The sequence below is a fragment of the Crotalus tigris genome, unplaced genomic scaffold (assembly GCF_016545835.1).
Source record: "Crotalus tigris isolate CLP2741 ecotype Arizona unplaced genomic scaffold, ASM1654583v1 scf7180000021340.130475, whole genome shotgun sequence".
Taxonomy (NCBI): domain Eukaryota; kingdom Metazoa; phylum Chordata; class Lepidosauria; order Squamata; family Viperidae; genus Crotalus; species Crotalus tigris.
Window position 1 is genome coordinate 78,569 of NW_024098459.1, and position 23,795 is coordinate 102,363.

Below are 23,795 nucleotides of genomic sequence, written 5' to 3' on the forward strand. Positions count from 1 at the left end.
GTACATAATATTTACAAATGGAAATTCAAGTCTTTCTTTTTATATATCATAAGAAAATAACAGCTTGGATCTTTTTATTGGACTTTCTGAGAAGTGACTTACTACCTGGTTACCATGTTTTCAAAAAAAGTCTTATCCACCTAGATAAGTAAATATCGCAGAAAATAGTTTGATAAGTTGTGTGTCGTTCTTATCAGTAACTCTGAATGAAGTAAAGGAAAGAGATACAAGAGAAAGTGAAATTTTAGCACATTGGATCTTGAAAGGAAGATGGGAACTTGTCATATTTGGAGGTTGTAACTTGAGATTTTAAGAAGTTTGAAAGAGACAAAATGTAATTGCATACTTTTCCTAGAAATGCAGGCTCATTTTATTACAGTTAATACTCATCAACGTACACCTGAGGTTTTAAAATGATTCTGCCTCAAAATATATGCACGCCACTTATCTTTTCCTTTAAAAAAGGAGAGAACTGTTCACTGGCTGGTAGAATCCTGTTTTTTTGCTTCCAAAGCAAATGCTTTCAGAGATCAAATGTTTCTAAGGAATGTGACATTATGGCTATTAATGAATGTAATGTAGAAAACTAAGGTGTCCTTAAAGGTAGCTCTTGCTGTCAACTTCTAGATAATTTGAAGGTATTAGTGCTGCTTCTGTTAAAATTGCGAGGGGAAGACGATATGTATGGCTCCTGTTTCAATTATAAATGCCAATTCCAGCAGCATTTGGCATTACAATTTAATGATTTCTTTGAACCATTGTAGGAATATATGGTTTATTGAAAACCAACATTCCTTAGGTATAATAAAATCACTTTATTTATTGAAGATTGTTCCTTTTATAGATGAACTGTTAAACTGAATGCTGATTGAAAGGTCTTTATTTAACTGTGGGTCACGTGCACCTTTACGAAACAATCATGATGCTACGATGCAGTCTCTGAAGATTGTATCTACCATAGCTTCAACCTATGCATTTGATTTTCATTTAGTTCTGAACTAAAAATCATGTTCTATTTTCTAGCAATTCGGGAAGAAAAAGACAATGTGAAATCCAATTTTACCACCATTATTTGCAAAACATGAGAATACAATGAATTAGAGTGAGATTTTTTAAAAACTTTATCTATCTGTATTTTCTTCTCAGCTGGAATTGTTTGTTCCTTCCTCTACAGGATTCGATACTAGCATATTACCTATCTGTAAGGATTCATTGGGCTGGATGTTCAACAAACTGGATATGAACTATGACCTTCTTCTTGATCACTCTGAGATCAATGCTATTTACCTTGATAAGTATGAACCATGCATTAAACCTCTCTTCAACTCCTGTGACTCCTTCAAAGATGGAAAGCTTTCCAACAATGAGTGGTGTTACTGCTTTCAGAAGCCTGGAGGTAACTGACCAAATTCAACCTCAGATAAAATGGATTACAATTCAGTATGCTATACTTTCCTTCCAATAAAATTAAGAGGAAATGAAGTCATGATGCTTTGTACGGTATTTATAACCATACTTCCACAATACAGCTGATGTGGTATTTACTGGGAGGAACAAGCAAATTCTGGAGTTAATGACCATCTTTAAGAATGGTATTGATGTTCGTATTCATGCACAAATTATTTGATGCCCCATGTATCTATTCATCTAGAAAGCAGTGTTCACATGTTAACTGCCTAAGGATGCCAAAATCCAAATATCCAATATTTGAGTCTAGTGAATAATAGCTGAGTTGCTGAACAGTACAGGAAGCAGTGTTATGTCCTTCCCATGTGCACTACAATGTACAGAGTCCTCTCATTTCTTTAGTTTTGTTTTTATTTATTTTTATAATATTTATTGTTATGGCTTAATAAACTCAAACCAACTCTGGAGAATTTATGGGTTAAAACTCTTCAAGCTGTTCTGTCTTTCACCACATTAGACAATCCTAGTAAATGCTTTTCTGCTTTCTACCTCATGTTCTATCAGCCTTTTCTTGATCTTCCATTCCTTTGTTGAATATTATCTTCTTTTCCATAGATGTATCTGCCCTCATGATGCACCCATAGTTTTATACTTTTTGTCCTGTGATTTGAACACTGGGGCTTGATTTCTTCAGGTACTAAGAAGTTGGTTCTCTTGGCTGTCAAAGCAGTTCTTCCCCCTCCATAGGTCAGAAGAATTAATCTTTTTCTTCTCACATGATAAGCCATCCTTCACATCTGTATTTCATACAGGAGAAGACCAGTGAATGGATCATTCTAGCTTTTGATTTAATTGAAATGTCCTGATTTTTCATGAGATTTATAAGACCCCAAATCTTTTTGCGTCATGTTATCAATTCTGGAGCCTAGATCTTTGAAGTCTAGAACTTCTATCTTCTAACTATTTATCTTAAATTCTTCTAATTTTCCAGTAGATATGATCTATATTTTCTTGATATTCAAAGAAAGCCTTGCATTCTCACTCCCTTGCTTTAGCAATAGCACTTAGATTTATATACTGCTCCAAGGTGCTTTACAGCACTCTCTGAGTGGTTTACAATGTTAGCATATTTCCCCCAACAATCTTGGGTCCTCATTTTACCAATCTTGGAAGAATGGAAAGCTGAGTCCACCTTGAGACGGTCAGGATCAAACTCCTGGCAGTGGGCAGAATTAGCCTGCAATACTACATTCTAGCCACAGCACCACCAAGACCTTGTTTGAATCCTTTTCATGCGTGTTCCTTATGACATTGACATGATGTTGGATTATTTCTGCAATTTCTTTAATTCTTCTAAACAGATCCCTTGTTCTTCCAGTTTTGTCTTTTTCTTCTGTTTGTACACTACGTTTTTATGTGCTTTTCAGCTTCATCTTTTAATTTCTTCCCACAAAGGTCCAGGTATTTGCTCCTGACCTCAAATTTATATTCCTCAGGAATATGTTATATCTCATTGGGATTTGATTTTTTTTGTAGTCTTGTTCACTGTAAAGCATATTTCTGTGTTGAGCAGTCTGATCCACATTCAGCGCCTTACAATGTTTTACAAGTCAGCAGAGAATTTTCCCATATGTTGCTACATAAGATGTAATCTATTCCAATACTGTGTTGTTCATTTGGATATATTCAGGCATATAGCTATCATTTGGGCTGCTGAAAGAATGAATGAATTAGCATCAGACATTGGCCTCTAGGTTCCTAGTTCATATTTTCAGTTTTCAATGGAGGTTCCTTTTGGAATTTTGCCTTAAAGTCATATTTATAGCTTGGCCCAATTTGAAGAAACCATAAGTGGGAGGCAGCATAAACATTCCTTTAGTTCTTACCCCTCCCACCCCTTTGACATAGCAATTAGTCCCATAACCAGTATACTTTCATTAACCTGCCCTATAACATTGTCTGCTCCTCCAATGTAAAATAGATTAATAGAAGACACCTGACTTTTCCAAGACCTATATCTATTTATTACCAACTGTATTCCCTTGAAACAGAAAACAAAAACATTTATTGATATGCTGAGCCTGTTTGAGATCAGGGAACAGCTTTTTCCCAGATGAAAGGAAGGTTTTGTGTAATTTAGTAATTTAGGATTATTTTCCAGTGAGTGCAATGATTTCTGTTTTGGAGCTGTTTTTCCTATCCAAAAACATAATTTCAGATGTGGAAATGTTTTGCTTTTGGTTGTTTCATTTACATTCTTCATTTAAAGAGAACAAAGGAAAATTGCATGGCGGCTTCAGAAAGACACCAGCCAGACAGTCTCTAATATATTCAAGGATAAATTTATCAAATTTAATATATTCTTTTGTATATTTCTTTTCTCCATTTCATAATGTATTAGCCTTTTTCATGCAATTCTCCTCTCTGTTAATATGTTTCGAATCCTAATATTTCATTTTGAACAAAATATTCTATTTTCATCCACATTTTTCCAAATTACTATTCTTTACTCTCTCCATATTTTTCTTGCTATATTACATTTCTGGATAAGCATAAACAAAGCTATTATTACATAAACAAAAGACATCCACTCAAAAAGTTACATGGTATTAGAAATCTGTAGAGTATTCTGCAAAGACTGTGAATCTGTTTCCATGTCCTCAGAAGCAGCTCTATATCAACATGACACCTTCTCCATCCCATCTGTTTCAGTAATAGCCTAAGCAGGAATAACAGATGCTTTAGGGCTGCTTCTGAGAGAAATGGGAAACTATTCCCATTTGCAATATCCCGTACAGATTTTTGCAAACAATTTAACAAAACTTCAGTCTTCATAAATATTCAACTTACAGGTTGGGAGGAAAGGCTCAGGAACAATATATCTGACATGTCCACACAAAAATATCTGCCCTTCTCCACTGTAGGACCAAATATGTAAATCATGCATGATCTGCTACTCAGCTACTACAAAATACACCATGTTCTATCACATGAGGACTTTGTTCCATTGATTAAGCAGCAGGATGCTCTGTAAATACCCTGAGAAATATAGATCCTGGTCATCAGTTGCAATTAAAACTTCAGAACTGCTTCAGCTGCTATTAGTTTATAGCTTAGGCAATTGCTTAAAATGTGGAAATTAATTGACAAGCCAATGGTAAATTAGCATCCTGTTTATATCAAGCTGATGAAGAGAGAGGGAAAAAAAGTGTTTAACAATAAAATGCCCCCCAAACACTATTTTTAAGCATAGCAGGTTGTGCCTTTTTTAATTAGTAAAGCTAATGCCGTGCATTTGTTCTGCTGGACTGTACAAGCATATGTAGTTCATTCATTCCCAGGTGAGCAATCGAGTACAATGCTTGTCAATTATGAAGCTAATCATTAGAGGGTCTGTCCCTCACCATCTGGAAACTCATTCTTGTGAATTATGTTTTAGGCCTCCCATGCCAGAATGAGATGAACAGAATTCAAAAGATGGGCAAAGGGAAGAACTTGCTGGGTAAGTTTAGTGATTTGCCACTCATTCAGTCCATTACTTTTTAAATAAATAATTATTATTAGAACATTACAAATTTATTGGTTTATTTCTATATGATCGTCTTTCTCATTTGAGCAGCAAACAAGCTAAAATAGAACAATATAAAACATAAAATGTACAATGCTACATATATAATTCAAAAGGAAAACATCAGGCAGAATAAAAACTATAATATTGACCCACTTGGGTTTAACTAACTATGTAATTCACATGCCTGGGCAAACAACCAGGTTTTCCAAACTTTTCAGAAGGCAAGCAGGGTTGGAGCCAATCTGATCTCAACATCAGACGTGAACAATGTAAAGAAATCTAGCCAAAGTTCAGTTCTTTATTTCCTGACACCATATAGACAGGATCCTGCCAGACTAAACCCATAAGATGCCAACCCAAATGATATAGCCTGGAGATTCCAGAGGGCGGCTATCCTAAATCTCTTCCTCTTCCCCCAATCCAGTTCGGTATTGTGCTGCCTTTTGTCTCACCCCCATTCTTCGAACGTGCTTCCTCTTCCTGGGAACCTGCTGCATTACTATGGTCCATCACACGGACAGCAAGGTGTTCTAGAGGGCAGGTCTGTGTCGGAAAAGGCACAGGTCCTAGGTTCCACAGGATGGCATTCTTTAATTGACAGGACCCAAATCTAATATATGATGTAATCGGTTCCTATTGAAATAACAATGGTCCTTGGTTTTTTTTTCCCCTTTATAAAATCACAAACAGAACAGAAGATGTGATTCCTGACTTGACATCTTTATAGCAAAAGGACATTGCCTTCTTGCCAAAATTTCAAATCAGGGCCATTAAATTAAGTTTACATTGGATATAGTTAGATATATTTTCTTCTTATTAGTTTAGAAATCCAAAGTATAAGAAAAGAACTAAAGCTCCATTAACAATCATACTAGCCTTAAAATAAGGCCTACAAAATTCAGCTGACCTTTCTGAGTCAACATGCATAAATGGTACTTATTAATTCTTTTGCTTCCTTAAAGTCTAAATTGTACTTTTTAACAATATTATAATGATAGAGATATCAAGACATTAATGGACAGAACATTTTGGGGGACTGAAGAATCCATCTGTTAAATTGCAGGATACTAATACTAATGCGAATAATGAAGATTTAAAATCAGCCATTGCATTATCTTCTGTATTTAATCATCCATGATTAAAATAAAGTAATATGTTAGGGAAATCATTTGAATCTAATTGTTTCAGATAAAATGGCATGAAATCTTTCCTTCTTTTGTTGCCTTGTTTTAGTGTATTGATTAATCTCATTAACTATTTAGCATGCTATCTTGGGACCAAACCCTATTTAAGCCAGTATATTTTTAAATAGGATTGCATGGTTAATAGGACTGTGGCCACTTTGTAAATAATTGAGAAAAAATGCTTTGGATCTTGCACAAGCATATAATCTTTCTGGTATATATCTTTAAAGCTACCTAGTTTATTTAAAAAAAAAAAAAACCCAGCTGCCTTAAGAGCAGTATTAAAAAGGTGATTCCTTGAAGTAGCTGTATTTTTTTTTCAGACTCACTTTGAATTGGGGGGGAGGGGAAGGGACTTATTTATTGAGTAGAAGAGATGCTGTGTTTATGAGTGATTGGAATAATTTCTTAATCATTTTGGGATCACACTCAGCCCCCTTGGTTAATTTCTGATTAACCCACTCCATATAACTGGAACAGCTGAAGCAGAACAACAGAGCTGGAAGGGATCTAATCCAACTTTTTAAAGCTTTGGTCTTGCTTATTTATTTATTTGATTTTGGCACCACCCAACTCCAAACTGACTTTGGACAACTCACAGTATGACAAAATAAGATTCTTTTTTTAAAGGCAATAATCAGTAAATGATGAAAAACTGAATAATTTAGATAAACACATGCAAAATGCAGCCATATAACACAAGATAGAACAGCCAGCTCTTGAAGATCTTCCAGAGTATCATCAGAGGGGGAATCATCTGATCTCAGGGGGACCTCATTCCAAAGGGCAGGCAGCACAATAGAGTCATATCAGCAGGTGACAATGTTTAATTGAAGTGACTTGGTTGGCTCACTAGGATGGCTAGGCAGATGGTCCCTCAATAAAACTCTATTAGGACTGGAGACTGGAAAAACAATGAATCAAGAGAACTTATCGAGATGAGTGAAACTGCTTTAAAATGTGTGCTATCATTTCTAGCCAGATTTAGATTAGCAATAGCAATAGAACTTAGACGTAGATATTGCTCCATACTGTTTTACAGCAGTCTCTGAGAAGTTTATAAAAGTCAGCATATTGCCCTCAACAATCTGGGTCCTCGTTTTACCGACCTCAGAAGGATGAATGGTTGAGTCAACGTTGAGCCCCGTCAGGATCAAACCCCAGGCTGTGGGCAGATTTTGCCTGCAATACTGCACTTAACCACTGAGCCACCAGGTTGCACTCTCCTTTTGCACACTTTTCTTTCGGTATCTTCCTACTAATGCCCTTCCCCATTTGTATCTGTGAAGCATAGTTGTTGACATCTGCTGGCTAACTGGAATCCAATAAATTCTTTAGGATTCAAAGGCAATTAACTGGAACGAGGGGGGAAATGCCAAAGAGGATATTTATGGAATAAATGTGAAAAAACAGAGAAAGAAATACCAATCCATATCCCTTCAACAAGACACAAATCCCAAGAATGGTGACAGATGGATTCCCTTGGAACTGGGAATTCGGTAACAGCCTTCAGGACTTTGGGTCTACATTTTATTTATTTATTTATTTATGAGACTTATATACCGCTTTAAGTGCAAGCACTCTCTAAGCGGTGTACACCAGTAAGCAATGTGTGTATGTATATATATATATATATATATATATATATATATATATATATATATATATATATATATATATTTACATTGCCCCCAACAATCTGTGTCCTCATTTTACCTACCCTGGAAGGATGGAAGGCTGAGTCAACCTTGAGCCGGTGAGATTTGAACCGCTGACCTGCTGAACACAGTCAGCTAAAGTGGCCCGCAGTACTGCACTCTAACTGCTGCGCCACCTCGGCTCCTTACATTGAGGTTTAAATTGTGTGGGAGCTTTTGGCATCTTCTCAGTCAGGCAATATAAACAAAAACATCTGGTAGCACATCTTATCAGGGACTTGATCATAACTTTAGACAGTAGAACCTTTGCCTAGAATATTTTTTATTGAAGACAAGGTCTCCAGCAGATGGCACCTGGGGATGGTCTAATGTTATAGCTTATCAGGACCTTGGAAATCCAGATAGGTGACCCTTTGTTAATGAGATCATTGTTCTTAGGCAGCTATTGTTCCTCTCCCTTGACAACTATTAGATTAAAGAGCTGATGTTGTCCTCTTTATCTAAATGGTTACAAGCAAGAATACAGATAAGGAGCAGGCAAGAGTGATTAACAAGATGCAATCCACACAGCCTAATTTCATTTGTGGAGGAATTTGCAATGCAAAGCATGCCATGTTACATACAACATGTCCACATAATAATCCTTTCTGCACAGCTATTCCCTGTATATGTAAAGAGCCAAGGGGGTCCATACCTCTAGTCCTCATAGTTTCCTGTGAGAACCAAATCAGGACCATGAAAAGAAAATCAACTCCATCCATTCTAAAACTGCAACTTTGCACTGTGAGATTACCTAGGGATAAAGTTTGCCATTAAAAGTAGCTGAACCCACTGAGGCAGAATTAGTGGCCAGAATAACTTTGCATGCATTTGGAAGCAAAATATAACTCAGTTAGCACCATGTGTTCTAAATAAAATAATAACCCAAACTCTACTCCTGTGGCCATTGCCACAAAAAGTGGGTGGTTTTTTTTTCCTTTTCTTTTAAGGGCATGGAGTCACAATATGACTGATAAATGTAATTTCCCCCTACCTACTAAAAGAAATGATTTGTTTCCTGCTCCCTCACTCTCTCAATAAAAAAACGGAACATCCACCTGGTTTAGGGTAATAAATGAGGATTAGCAGGAGAGCTCTGAGCATAAAGGAGTTAAAATTCCATATCTATTGGGTCCTGAACTTTAATTTCATAATCTCATGTACTCAGCTAACACTAATGCTATTAGTTTGCTTCATGAAATTAAGATTTCTTGAATGGGTTTGGAAAGAAATATATATATATATATATATTATCTTTTACTACAACTGCTTAAAATTAGGCAAGAAAAAAGGTAAAGACTCTTAAGTTAATTGTGACTCCTGGTGACTAATTTGAGACATCCTTATCATTTTCATGCTATTATGACAGAGATGGTTTTTCATTCGCTTCTTCTAGGATGATTTTTCAATTTGCCATTATAACCTACAAAGCTTTGGCTTTTCCTGGTAGTCTCCCATCCACAGACTATTTAGATCCAACCGTGCTTAGCATTTTTTTTTTTAAAGAGCCTCTAAAAATTGGCTTGGTATTATTATCTAAGCTGGACTCTCAGATCAGATATAGGAAGATGCATAGCTATTTATAAACTATGTTTGTAACTTTTAAAAATTGGACAGTCACTTTAATATCAGCAATAGCCGAGATAGAAAATGCATTTATTTATAATGTATGAAATATTAGAGCGATTTCTCATTTCTCTGTCTCTTAGGCAAGTAATGGCATGGCATTTCAAATAATGCATTTTCTTCATTTTTTTTTCTTTCCATGGGAAATGGAGTGAAAATAGCCCTTTTGACATATACGCACACTTTGCAGGCGCGCTGCATGTATAGAACTGGTGAAAGAAGCTCCTTTTTCATTATTACTACCAGTAAATCAAGGAGCATCTATCTGACAAAAGAGTGAGGGTTCCTCTACCATCACCACCCAGTATCATTGGACATAATAAAAGCTGCTTCTCTTTCCTTGAAAGTGAAGCAGAGAATGGAAATTATTACAGAGGCACCCATGAGGAATGAATCTATCTGATCCTCCAGGCAAAAGTAACGGGGGTTGTAGGGAGCCTTGATGTACATTAATGCTGAATCTGCTGAAGCTGACAACAGAAGTAAGCCAATTTTCTTAAGGCAGGACCGATTAAGTGGGCAGCTGCAGTTATTTATTTATTTATTTGCTTGTTTGTTTATTTGGCATCCATCTCATCGTGAACAACTCTGGGCAGGTTCCAGCATTATGGATCCAGTTATAATAAATTGTACCAAATTTATTATAAACAAAGCATCCCCAAACTGTTCAGTTTATCTGACCCCTTGATCAAGTTTCATTATATTGAACATAATATAATATACAATATACAGTATAGTGTATAAAATAATTTAATAAATACAACTTTAATAGTACTATGAACAATAACAACAACAATAGAGACAATTCAAGGCTTTGCTGACCATCCAACCCTGAGGAACACTGTCTCACTGCTAGCCACCTCAACTTCAGGACTAGGGACAGGTGTAGCTAAGATTAATTGATGCCAATTGATCTTCCATCATTCCATTATTTATCAGCCTCCTACTGACCATCATACATTTACTGATCCCCTTTTGAGCCTCAGACACTTATCGCCCCCTTGATCAATCCTATCAACCCTTGGAGGGTCAATATTGACCACTTTAGGCAACACTGTTATAAAATGAAAGCATGCCTAGAAAATTCTTTCCTTTCACAGAAAGGCTCATGTAGTAAACTCCTTTCCCCATACCTGAGTTTCAATTCACCTTCAACCATCTCAAGACATAGAACATGCAAGAACTGGCATGACCTGGATCACATACGGAGTCAGATTAATGTCTTCTTTTAGAAGACACATCTTTTAGATAAAATGACAGAATTTGGGGGGAAAGATCAGGGCATCTCCCAGATCTGACAGTTTAGGAGGGAACTCTAGGAACAAACGGGAGAAAATCTGTTTCAGAGAAAAAATATTATAGATTTAAAAAAATTGCTAAAATAGAAATATTGGCTTAGATTACTGTTAATTTGACTGTGGGCGTTTGGGACTAATTTATTGTCTCATTCCTTGTGTGCTTTATACAAATGAGCAGCTTTTTCTGTCAGAGTTGTTTCTGTATTGTAATTTGCACAGAGCCTTGTATTATCTTGGAAATTTTTTCTCTCAGAGTTTCTTTTCAGATGCTGTCTGTTATTAAAATAGCACTATTTTCATCTCCTTTGCCGCTGAATATTTTACCCACTGGATGCTTTAAAGCTAAAAAGGACTTTATACACTCCTCCCTCTTTTATTAACATTTTTATTCTCTCTGTATTTTGTGAATTTGGTCGATCTTCCACAAAGCAGCAAGGAAAGGAGGGCTGAATTTCACTAGTTAGGTTTCTCCATACTACTAGACAGGAGGAATGGGAGCCTAGTTTCACTCATGCCCCAGGGTTAGGGGGAGGGTGCATGTGAGATGTTTCCTGATACTTAGGCAGAGACAGCAAGAACCAGCAAGTGCTGCATCAAGGCAGGAAAGGGAGCTAGAATGTATAGACCCAAAGGACCTCTGGGAACAGTTCTTCCATCCTACTACTATAGTAGGTAAAAAACTAAAAAACACACTAAGAACCAACCTCATTCTTTCCTCTCCCCTCTCCCTATGTCTTTCAAGATTTTGGGTGGGGTCATGATTGTTTTGTGCCTGTCACACAGGAAGGAATCTAATTGTGCCAGGTAGATGGAGGAAAAATATTTTCTTCTTTTTCACAGTTTTTTTCCAGCAGAGATATAAAGTGACAAAAAATAACACAAAGGTTATTTTTATTTTGAGTTTCCAGGATTGACAGGATAGCTAGATTAGTGTTAAGGGACAGAGAAGTGAGATGATATCTTTTGCCCAGCTAATAAAAACAACTTGAAGTTTCAGATTCCAAGAGTCTCATGCCTGAAAACAGGGCAGATAGCTCAACTGCATGAGTGGACACAATGAACTGAGCACTGTGATGGGACCTATTGACCCACTTGAGTTAAATTAAGAAATTGTAATTAAGAAAAATGGTATCCCAGAGGGAAGGAAAACATTAAACATTGGAAATGAAGCAAGTGGAAAGATTAAAGACAGCAGTGTTGGAATAAGAGGTTTCTCAACTAAAAATGAGTGGCTGAAAAATGGATTATTACTACTGCAACCAATCCACACTTCTAGAAGCTCCTGTGGAAAAATACAGAATACAGAAAAAGAGGATCCTAACCATTTAACTTGACACTTGAGAAAAGACTGGCCAGCATGGAGGGAAGTCAGTTTATTTATGTGTTAAGTTAATTGAGCCCTTTGTTAAGGCCTATGAAATGGCTTGAGATGAAATGGATAACTATGCACTATTTTAAAAAATGATGAAATCCCTGCAAGAATTGATGCCTGAAAGTCCTAGAAGGAATTTCAAGGCTCTATAGTGAAAGATGTCTGATTCCTTTGAGGCCTTCATCCATAGAACGGACATAACATATACCCAATGGTGGGATTCAAATATGTGAACAGCCAGTTCTCTGTGTGGATGCCGCTTCCGGAAGTCCATTCTGGGCCTGGGCAACAAAAAATTAGCTACCGGTTCTGCCAAAGTGGTGTGAACTGGCTGAATCCCACCATTGCATATACTTGATGTAAACAGGTAGTAGCCAATACAGTTAGGGAAGTCAAAACATTGATGAATTTGAAACAGTTCAGGGCCCAACTACTCAACCATATTTAAGATCAAGTATTTCTAATGATACTAAGAAACATGAAAGACACTAAAAGGTGGCTTCAAGACTTCCAGGGGAAATGGAAATATACCAAAGCAACCATTCCAAGATATTCACAAGACTTAAGAGGAATTCTGGTGAAAATCAGTCTAGGACTTAGACCATGTCAAGCACTAAAAATACTACATTATACTACTTTATTTATCACCCAACATATCACTATGAGCAAGGTTCCTGACAGACCCAGCATCCACATGTTTCAGATTAGAGAAGTGGGATACGTCAAGAAAGACTCGAGTTTAAATCAGATTTTGTCAAAAAGTATAAGGCAGGAATAATCTTGTAGTAAATTGTTTTCTAAATTCAGTGTGAATACTATTCCATCCATGAGGTGAGTGGATTTGGTACTATATGAAGATCTAACAGTCACCTGGAGAGATACTAAAGCCAGAATTTTCTCAGGCACCACAAACACAATTCTTGGGAAGCTAACCTTCAATGGAGAGGCTGGAGAATGAAATGGGAGTGTGTAAGAATGAAGGATTATCCCTGTACTGTGCCATTCTGGGAAGATTTACTGTGATGAATCTGGTATGGTAGACCCTTCCACTAAGACAAAACGTGTACATCCTAAACATTCTTGTGAATATTTCCAGCAGTAGTTCTAAAGACTTAATAATTTTCTGATTCTTTCCAAGATAGCATGCAATGCATACATCTATGGTTGAAAAAGAGTGCATTGATTTGTGCTGTGTTTAATGATGGAATATATGGTGTGTGTGTGTGTGTGTGTGTGTGTGTGTGTGTGTGTGTGTGTAGGTTTATTTTTAGTGATTGCTTTGGAGTAACTAGCCAGCATTACGTGGCACAGTATCCAATGCACTGTTCTTAGACAAGTATTGGGAGAGAACTGCCAATAATTGGGTTGGGTATTTAAGGTGGCAAACTTTGTTCCTTCATAAACTAAAATAATCCCAGGTAAGTTCCGGCCTCCATTCAGACTGAATATCTGCCTTGTATCAAAGTATCTAAGAGGTATTGATTCAAGAATAAATAGGAGGCATGATAATTTTGACCTAGCTATGTAGAGTCCAAAAGGACAATCTGGAAAATCAGATTATTACTGACCTAGTCTCTGTTTTCTGCCTCCAGGTACCTTCATCCCCCGCTGCAATGAAGAAGGCTATTACAAAGCAACTCAGTGTCATGGAAGTACTGGCCAATGTTGGTGTGTGGATAAGTATGGAAATGAGATTGCTGGCTCTAGGAAGCAAGGGACAGTAAGCTGTGGTGAGTAACTTTCTGCAAGAAAATAGGAATTAATTCTGTAATACTGGCTAGGAAAGTACAACATGATATAGAAGAAATATATTAGCCATCAGGACAACTATCTTCACATTTCTGTATTTATTAAACAAATGTGCTCATGCAAAAAACATTTCTTTCTAAGCATGAAAAACAATACTAGATTGGTAAAAGTATCCAAACTGCTTTTCCTGTCAGCTTAAAAGACAGCAGTGGTTTTATACTTAAAATATTCTTATGGAGTGATTATTGTGGGTGTTTGTTTTGAGGTTTAAAATAATACAATGTTCTCTGTACCGGGGGAGGGGAACCACATACAAATAAGGAACTTATCAGAGTTGCTTTAGGATTAGGTAATGCTTCAGAAATCATTCAGAAAAGATGCTTTGAAGAAGCCACATCTTTTCCTGGGTGTAGCACTACTCTAAGCACATTTTTGGAATTGCAGCTAAAGCATTGCACAAGCATTGTTGCCACAGAAGTTTAAACTGAACAGTTGATACTAATTCTGCAACCACACATATTCTTAGGTGCATGTTGCAAATGTCAACATCTCAAATCAGCCAGCCCCACCAAAAGCTCTCTGGACCTTGAGCAGAATCCCGTCCCACTGCCCACCACTGCTGGCCATGTCCTCTTCACTGCTCTGCCTCAACCGTTCTCTGTCAAGTGGGATGCAAACAAGACCAAAAGGAATTCTGCTTTGCCAAGTGTCAGGACAGTGACCAGTAAATAAAAGGATTTTAAGCTTTATTATTAACTCAAGCAGGCAGATTTAAGAGTGTAATATAAAAAATATACTTACCAAATAGGATAATACTCAAATTTCTTATAAACTGCTGGAGCTCCTTTATAACAATAGCAGAGATATCCCAAGGGCAGCCAGATTCCATATTATCCAGGGCTAGGTTTTGTGCAGAAGCTCCCAACAAAGAACAATAGCCAATTGGTTTTTATCAAAACATGGAATAATATCTTCATAGCTCTGCTCTGGTCATGAGACTGCTGGCACATGACTCTGGAATAAGAACCGAGAGTCTAGGTGAGGATTTTCTCCCTTCCTTCTTCTTTTCAGCAAGCAAGATTTAAAAACAAGCAGCTTTGTGCACAATGAGCTCTAAACATCTAAATTTTTTCTTAATACGAAGGAGAAATCAAAATATGGATTCTTTATTAAGGCACACTTTCGATTAAGAAAAGTGAAACCTGCCAGAGTTATAGACAAGCTGACTGTCAGGAAAGTTTGTCTGCTACTATTGATCTTTGGGGGGAACATCCACTCAGCTCTTAAAGCACACACTGTTTGAAACTCAAATCTGTATACACCATGCGGCCAACAACCAAAGTGTTAAATCAACCACATAATTATTTTAATGCAGAACCACATCACATTTCTTACCCTATCTTCTTATTTGACTTGGTAGATAGGATCACAATTGGAATATTTCTCGTTCCATTTATATTCTGCCAGGACTGTTATGCTCTTTTGAGTTCCCATTGTGATATGGTTCATTGTGGGGGAAATGTCTAAAAATAAAACTGACAAGAAGAATGAGTATAATTTAATGGATGAAACAGTTAACATGCCAAGGCAGGCAACTGGGCTTAAATTATAGCAGTGATTTCTTCCCTTTTGCAGAAGAAGAACAAGAAACCTCAGGGGATTTTGGTAGTGGTGGATCAGTGTTATTGTTGGATGACCTGGAAGAAGTACATGAAGAAGCAAAAAAGGACAAACAGAAGATACATGTAAGAGCAACCAACGAGGATGATGAAGATGAAGATGATGACAAGGATGATGAAATTGGGTATATATGGTAGTTCCCATAACTCTGAGGACTCATGTTTTGCACAATATCACAATTCATTTTGTATCTCCGCAGAGATAATGGAAACATCTGGCATCACACAGTCAATAACTGTTATGGGCCTCCCAGTAGGCACACGGATCTCCTTCCCAATTGGGCTTTCCTTTTACTTTACTGGTAGCCACACAGCCACAGGCACGCTGGAGATCAGCATGCATAGCTGAATCTGTCACTAAAGTGAGCTGGGAAGACCTTTTGCATGTGGTGCTCCTTCTATACTTTATACACACATGTGCATTTGGGCTCCTGTGACCACCATACTGCCAGTAAGGACAATTCTCTTGCCACTTGATTTCATTTTGTATGCTCTATATTAATTTGGAAAACCACTTTCACTCTCAAATTCTTCTGCTGTTCGGAATCACCGCATGCATCGTTCTCGTTTGTTTTTCACTTTTTTCAGAGTTAAACCCATTCATGCAGAATATCATTTTGAATAAAACAGAAGGGGGGAGTTGGTCCAGAGTTAGTCTTTTTTTCATTGTGTCATTTGCTGTCAGCTACCACTCTGCTTTCTTTTCAGCAGCTAAGGCAGGTGATCTTTTTCTCTTGCTATGCAGAACCTGTTAGAAAAGTTCAAATTGCTTTAGCATTCTGGCTTGGCTGAATTATTTCATTTCATCTCCTTCTCACTTTGGCTGATGTTGTTTTGCAAAAGGAGAACCGAATGCCAATAAAACTCAAAGTTCTCCCCACTGACTAAGAGTGTAGAGGACAAGATCTCAGTTGACCTTTCAACCCATTAATCAATTTTAGTTCAGTTTAAGTTAATGAAAGTGATGTTGACTTTTTTTTAAAAAAAATGTTGATTTGCATGCTTACACACGAGGCTCACCTTTCCACTTCTAACAAGAGGAACCTCCTTTTCAAAACACACGAGGAAGCAATGCTTCGCAAGTGCATTTCTTTACTTCTTGTTAGTCTTTTTTGCAGACTTGCAAGTCTCAAATTTGCTTTAATCAAGTTTGCACTAATGCTATGCAAGCTTCTCTTTACTTCCAGAATAACATACCGATGGATTGCTGAAAATGCTTTTTTTTTCTTTTTTTTCATTTACTCTAATGATTCCTCATAAGGAAGCACTGAAACTGTCAGAGGCACTAACCATCAAAAGTAATAAGCTGTCTTTCTTTTATTTTAAATTGTTAATATTTATTTGCTCCATTTTGGAAGAAAAATAACCTTAGGCAGTTGTTTCCATGGTTAATATCACTCCTAGTTAACATCACAAGAGAAACTTACACTCATGAACCAGAAGAGTGTGATTAGAATTATTCCATAAACGTCCCTGCATTTTCCTATCTCCATAGCAGCATCTTATTGTGCTCAATTGCCATTCATTGTGGGAAAATAAATGTGCTACTGCAGATATTTTATTATGTTTGATGTCCACATAATGACCAAACTTAATGGGCGTGGAGGAAGAGCTGGGGCAACAACCAATGCATTTATAATGTGCCCATTTTTTCTTATTAAATACAAGGAAATCAACTACTACATACATCTTTTAAATTCTGCAAAAACTAAGGGCCATCTCTGCTTTAGTCTGCTTGATCCTCAGTCTTAACACTAAAGACAAATGCAAAAATATTTATATTCTAAGGCAAATTAAAAAAGAAAGAAAAGTGTATATTAAAGATACTACTTCTTTGGTATAAATTTCTAATATTTTTTCTACATAACTACAAAATGGCATCTACCCACAGATCATTACTTGTTCTATTACAACTTGGCTTATTTATGCCTTTTGCTTCTGGCACGATGTAGTCTGAGTTGCTTTTCAACGAAAGTTATACAAAATGGCCTGAAAATGAATCCTTCAAAATAATGCCAAATGTGAGAGCTTAATATTACATTTTTCACATTGTTTAACTCCTCCCAGAGAGAGCAATCCAAAATAATTGGCCAGCAGAAAAGGTACTTCCGAGACAGAACCTTTTTCTGAAATTTTTCCCACAAAGATTTCTAGTATTTTACTGCACATTTTGGGCTTTGATATTTGATTCCTAGGGTTATTTGATATTTGACTCCTAAGGAATCAAATTTCTACTATCTATCTTCTACTGTGGAGCCCCAATAAAGAAATTCAAATAGCAGCTTTGATTTTTTTTAAAGCAACACTTTATCTATAGCAACCCAAACTATGATGTGTGCTGTTACATTTAATATAACATACAATGAAGCCATTGGGCTCTGCCCTAACTGCCATTTGGCCTCTGCCTATAGCCAATAATGTCCATTGGAGATTTGTACAGATCTCCCTAGCAGATAAACTGTTAATCTAATTTTCTCTTTCCCAGCCCTACCACTCTTTCAAAAAAAAAAAAAAAAAGCCATGAAACTACAATCCTTTAGAAGAGATGCAACCAGTAGCAGCTGATGGTAAAAGTTATATTGTTGGCTACATCAGCAGTGAGTACTGGGTCAAACCTTGGAGCATTGGAAAGCTATTACATGTTGCTATCACCTTCTCATTCCAATGCTGTAACACATCACACTTGTAAGGTACTTCGGAAAACCAAACCATGAGATATTTTTCCTGGACTTGTGCTTAAAGTTCTGTAAAATTAATGAGGTTTGCTCCCAAAGAAAAGTGATGTTAAGTGCAATGTACAATATGAATTGCACTTGCCATAGTGTTTAGATTTGGCTGCAGAGCTATTAAAGAAAAGTCAAAAGCCAGTTGGAAGCTGTAATATAATGCCCACTTTTCATTCTTACCCGATTAAAGGTAAGGTTTCTCCTTAATAAAGCTCCTAGAAATCACCTTCCCTTTAGGTGCAATGAAATGCTGTCTGTTACACACTGGAAAGTAACTGACATTTAGCTTTATTTTCAACCCAAACAGTAACTTGGGAGAAACTTTTTGAGAGGGTTTGCATATGTGTATGTGCATGTTTGTTTGATGTCCCCCGTTGCTGACTATTGAATCAGTGATTTTTAAGATTTTTAAGAAGAGACTAGACAGTCACTTGTCTGAAATGGTATAGGTTTTCCTGCTTGAGTAGGGGGCTGGACTAGAAGACCTCCAAGGTCCCTTCCAACTCTTTCTATTCTGTTCTGTTCTGTTCTGATTGCTCCTATTTGACTAGCATTCACCTCTGCAACTCACAGGAAATTCTATTTAAATCCTATAATAAAGTTCCCACTGATTTAAAATGGATGTAGTAGACATTTCTTTCAGAAATAAAACACTCTAATCCGAAACGTTTAATAAATACAAATCAGGAGATTGGTTGGGTTTAAATGTCATATTAACAGTACATTTCATCTGATTATAGACTTGTACAAAAACAGAGTTTGTTTATCTTCTTATTTCTTCAAAATTTGTAATCCATCTGTTGATCCCACAGAATTAGGGTAATACAGTTTTCGTTTGTATGTGGTACCTCTGTGCATTTAAAGTTGCCAACATATGGTGGTGTACAATTTGTTGAAGAGGTGTTTGAAATGTTTTCCCTGAAATATAATATCCTAACTAAACTATGGCAAAAGATGTGAACATTATAAAGGAGAAAGTCATTTCATATATGCTACGTACAAATGAAATGTAACTGACAACCTCCTTAGTTTTAAGAACATATATAAAATAAAATCTTAAGGACTTGCCCTGGTCCATCTTCATTTTGTCTGTACCTGCAAACTGTGATCATTGTCCTGTTTGTGATTTCCTCTCATATGATTTCCTGTTTGTCTAGAGCAGACTTTAAGACTTGTGGACTTCAACTCCCATGGAATGGTTGGCTGAGGAATTCTGGGAGTTGAAGTTCGCGAATCTTAAAGTTGCCAAGATTGGAAACCCTTGGGTAGAGAAAACATTTTAAGCTTGGAAAGTGGGCAAGATTTCAAGAGTGTGTTATAAGCCATCATGGACTTATTAATTTTAGGTGGGAACTTGCAGGAACTACAGCTATAATTATATTAATTTATCAGTGGCATGTAAAGGAAAGACTAAGACTTGGTAGCCCCATGACAGCCAAAGAAACAGAATAGAACTGTGCCTTTGGAGGAACTGAAAAGCGGCAGCATAATTTCCTAGTCATTGTCACGTGGAATACTCGCTTCATTAGAAAACAATAAACATAAGCTTTTGGAGAAAGGGACAAGAGAATAAAACTACACAGGATAATCTAAGCAAGCCTTATAACCTATTATTCCTCTGCAAAATTGTGCAAAACTAGAACAAGTCCAAACCCAAAGCCATGGCAGCATCTCTGATTTTCCTATCAAGCCAGAGAATGCAGCAATTCATTTTTCATTAAATTGCTGAGGGGAAAATAATAATAATTAACTACTATTTTGTCTTACCAAACCAATAATAGGCCTCCTGTCCTAGCTTCTCTTTAAAAAAAATTACTTTGTAGCTTTTCATGGATTGAACTGCTACCGGACAAAAGATAACAATGGTGTTTGGCTATGCATATAACCAGAACACAAATTGGGTTATTTTGTACTACATTATATTCAATTTTGATACAGTGATATGAACCAGCAGCTGGTTCAAAGAGATTATAATCAACAGCAATCTGTGTTGAAGACCAAGCCATATTGTGGACTTGTCTCTAAACATGCAGCTTCCATTCCATTGTTTTATGAATTGTCTTTTTAGAAGATATATACTCTCCCTTTTAATATTCTCATTGTTTCTCATCCATGCTAAACTTATTGTCGACACTGTCAGTTTTTCTTGTAATCAGCTATTGGAGTTTCCACTACTACCTCATATATCCCACCCACCCACCTCATCCATCCATTTACAATGTGACTGCCCAAGTACCATCATTTTAACAGGAAGATCCTCATCTTCAGAAGTTGTACATCTTCCATGTTGCTGCCTATCAGGATATCTGCATCACAGCACTTATTCATTTTTGCCCAGATAATTCTTTCCTTCTAGATAGGAAATGCTAACTTCAGCAGATGACCATTTTCTCCAATGTGTACGTGCATAGAGGAACAGTACTGAAAATCAATTAACTTTAGACATATTTGAAGAGCCACAGTCTTCTATTCTAACCTTTAATAACCTAAATGGTCCTGAACTTGGTTACAACAGAAGATATGCAAAGCATACTTATCTAATCATGGGAGGGAGCAACTATTGCAGGTATATAAGTGGCATTCATTACTTTAGCGACTATAGCATCTAAGAACAAGAGGAAAAACTAAACAGTTTTAACAATCACTAGATCCCAGAGATTAGAATTTTGATTTACTTTCATCTGAAGCCTTTCTTCCATTCGCTAGTTCAGTGGCATCACCTGGTACTATAACTAGATAAAAGAAGCTCCAATGTGTATTTCACATTGATGCCAATGGGAAACCTGATTCTTAGATAGAATTGTTGTGACTTTAGGCCTTTCCTATTTCCAGCCAACACTTAAAACACAAGGATTTTCCACTTATCATACTGGATTCTTGATTTGCACTGTGACAAGATTTTCCTTTTTGCAGTTTTAATTGTATTTTAGTGATTAATATCACAATAAAAAACATGATATAACATAATCTAATACATTATATAATGGAGAACAGACGCATCTATAGAAACCTTGCCTAAATAGTTAGAACAGCATCTGCATTATTATAGTTGGATTATTATGACTATTTTGGCATTCTGAAGCCGAAAGTATGGTTTTTGCCCAAAGTTTATTGCCATCTACTGAACTGGTTTTATGAATGGATAAGCACCCAGAATGGAATTCAGTATAATAATTTAGACAAATGTTAATAAAGATTATGCCTGCTATTTCAATGTATACAAAAGCAATATTTAGAAACCATCTTCATTAAAAAAAAATGCAATAGCAAAAAAAAAACCCCTTTAAATTAAGTCTGGTGCTTTTTTGGCAAAATTAACAGAGTAAAAAGTCTTCCTAGAAAGCAAATCTCATAATCTAATTGAATGATTTTAGGAGGTATAAATTATATGATCAACACTGATTATTAGAATTATTAGTACTCTATTTGTTCATAATTAATACCTACTTTTAAATGGTTAATGCAAGCTCCATTAAAATCATGATATAAGAACTCTTACTGTGGCCTTTTGCCCTCTTGTTTGAAACTATGCTTCTAAAAAGGATTTTAGTTCATTAAAATAATAAATAAATGAGTTCTTTAATTCTGCATAAGGCAGAGCCACCAATATTATACCCTACAGCAAAATTGAGTATTCTGTTTCTCCCATTGGGCAACAGAAAGCTATTTAACTTGCCCCCAGCTTCATTTAATTTCTGTTTCCCTTAAAATATTCCATTTTTCTTCGACTCATTGACCTTCCCAAAATTAGAAAGCTGACAACTCCCATATAAAAAAAAAAGAACCAGGGCAGTCCAGAAATACTCAAACCTATTAGTCCCTCTGTGTAAATGGAGCCATTTTGAAATATGGAAGCTTTTAGGGCTGCTGCCTTATTTTGTTACATTATCTTTACTAAAAGAATCATTATGGTTTCACGTTGCATTTCACGTGCTGTTCCCACAAAACAGAGCTTTGGTTCATTGGTTCACAGCCTCCTCTGAAATTCTGCATAGGTTGTATCCAAGATGAAAAGCTCAGATGCCAATATTGATATTTTCATTTAGCAACTGCCTCGTTTAGTGACAGTTTGAATTATGATGAAAAAATAACTTTATGACCAATCGTAACATTTTACGATCTCCAGAAGTCTGTAAAGCAAAGGGAAGCAGAAGATAATAAGCACAGTCACAGTTTCACTAAGTGACTGAATCGCTTAACACCAAGTTGTTCCTAAATGAGGACTGCCTTTGAACTGATAGACAGGGATATTTTGACAGTTGCTTTCTTCCCCTGTTACAACAGGTTGAGGGATTCCTCGGGCAGCAGGAGGAATATGCTGGGAATTGCAGAGGGAAAGGCCCTGAGCAAATTCTGCTTAGGATAACTCTTGAAGGTGACAGAAAATGCTGGAGGGAAGCTGGTGTTGCCACCTTAACACAGAATTCAGTATGGAGATACATAAGAGATGAGCCTATGCATGATAAAACTTCTCACATAGAGCCTCATGAGCTTCTTAAGTAAGGATGTGCAGGAGCAAACTGTTCCTCTTTGCTGAATTCTTCATCTATCCATTTCATATTTATTCTTATAGTTCGTATTTCCCATCCAGGACTCATCTATAAAATAATACATTTATTGGTTTCTTTGGTTTCACTTTTGTTACAGAGATTTGGATACTAATATTCTTTAAGCAGCAAATGATGTGGGGCACAATCCAACAATAAGAAATAACTCACACCTGTTAGCACATGGCAAAGTTATGTGTATGCTTTTTTCCCCTCCTACAATAGGCTTAATAGGCTTACCCTTAGCTTGATGATACATAATAAATCCTGGATTCTCACTGCCATCAAAGCATTTGAAATCTCACCTTTTTTCTCTAAGTTTGTTGCTTTCCCAGCTCTCCTTTCTTTCTGTCATTCAATTTGCTTTAACCACACTGAATGTCTAAGTCATAAGCATCTAAGAGCCCTTTCTACAGTGCATGGTACTTGGTCTTCTTATACTTTTCTCAATGCTGCTGACATCTGTTACTGCTTAATGTGTAGCGTTGTAAGGAGAGGTCCAAATATTAAGTGTTTCAGTTTCATGTCCCTAACTGTAGATGGAATGTACAAATATCATGGTTAGAGTAGTCTAGTAAATTTTGAATGCTTTTTCCCTATGAAAACTTAAAAGGAATGTGAATATTTTGCTGATTTCCTTGGTTAATTGTAAATGCTGAATTGTAGTCCAAAGTAGTTGCATTTTTGTCTGTCTTAATAAATTTTGATTTGTCCGCGATGCCTTACTGTCTGATTTTTATATTGCTAAAAACTTGTAAAATGGCAAACTGTGTATAATATACCCAAAAGGAGATAGTCTGTAGCAGAGAAGCTTATTTCAACTTGGATTACAGTATATAGCAGCAATTCCTTTACCCTGGAACACACTTGAGATAACTGTATTGTTGAACTTCATGAATTTCAGCAGATATACATTGGGCTTTGTTTAAGTGTGAATAC

At 36.5% G+C, this 23,795-nt stretch overlaps 1 protein-coding gene across 1 annotated transcript in view; it reads left to right on the forward strand.

The window, feature by feature from the left end:
* LOC120320382 (testican-1-like) overlaps positions 1-23,574 on the forward strand; it is a 38,772-nt gene extending 15,198 nt beyond the window's left edge. The window contains exons 3-6 of the mRNA XM_039370020.1: positions 1,175-1,396; positions 4,847-4,909; positions 13,748-13,885; positions 15,540-23,574. Of these exons, the coding sequence (XP_039225954.1) occupies positions 1,175-1,396; positions 4,847-4,909; positions 13,748-13,885; positions 15,540-15,721 (605 nt within the window). The 3' untranslated portion in view covers positions 15,722-23,574. The remainder of the gene's footprint in view (positions 1-1,174; positions 1,397-4,846; positions 4,910-13,747; positions 13,886-15,539) is intronic.
* The last annotated feature ends 221 nt before the right edge of the window (positions 23,575-23,795 follow it).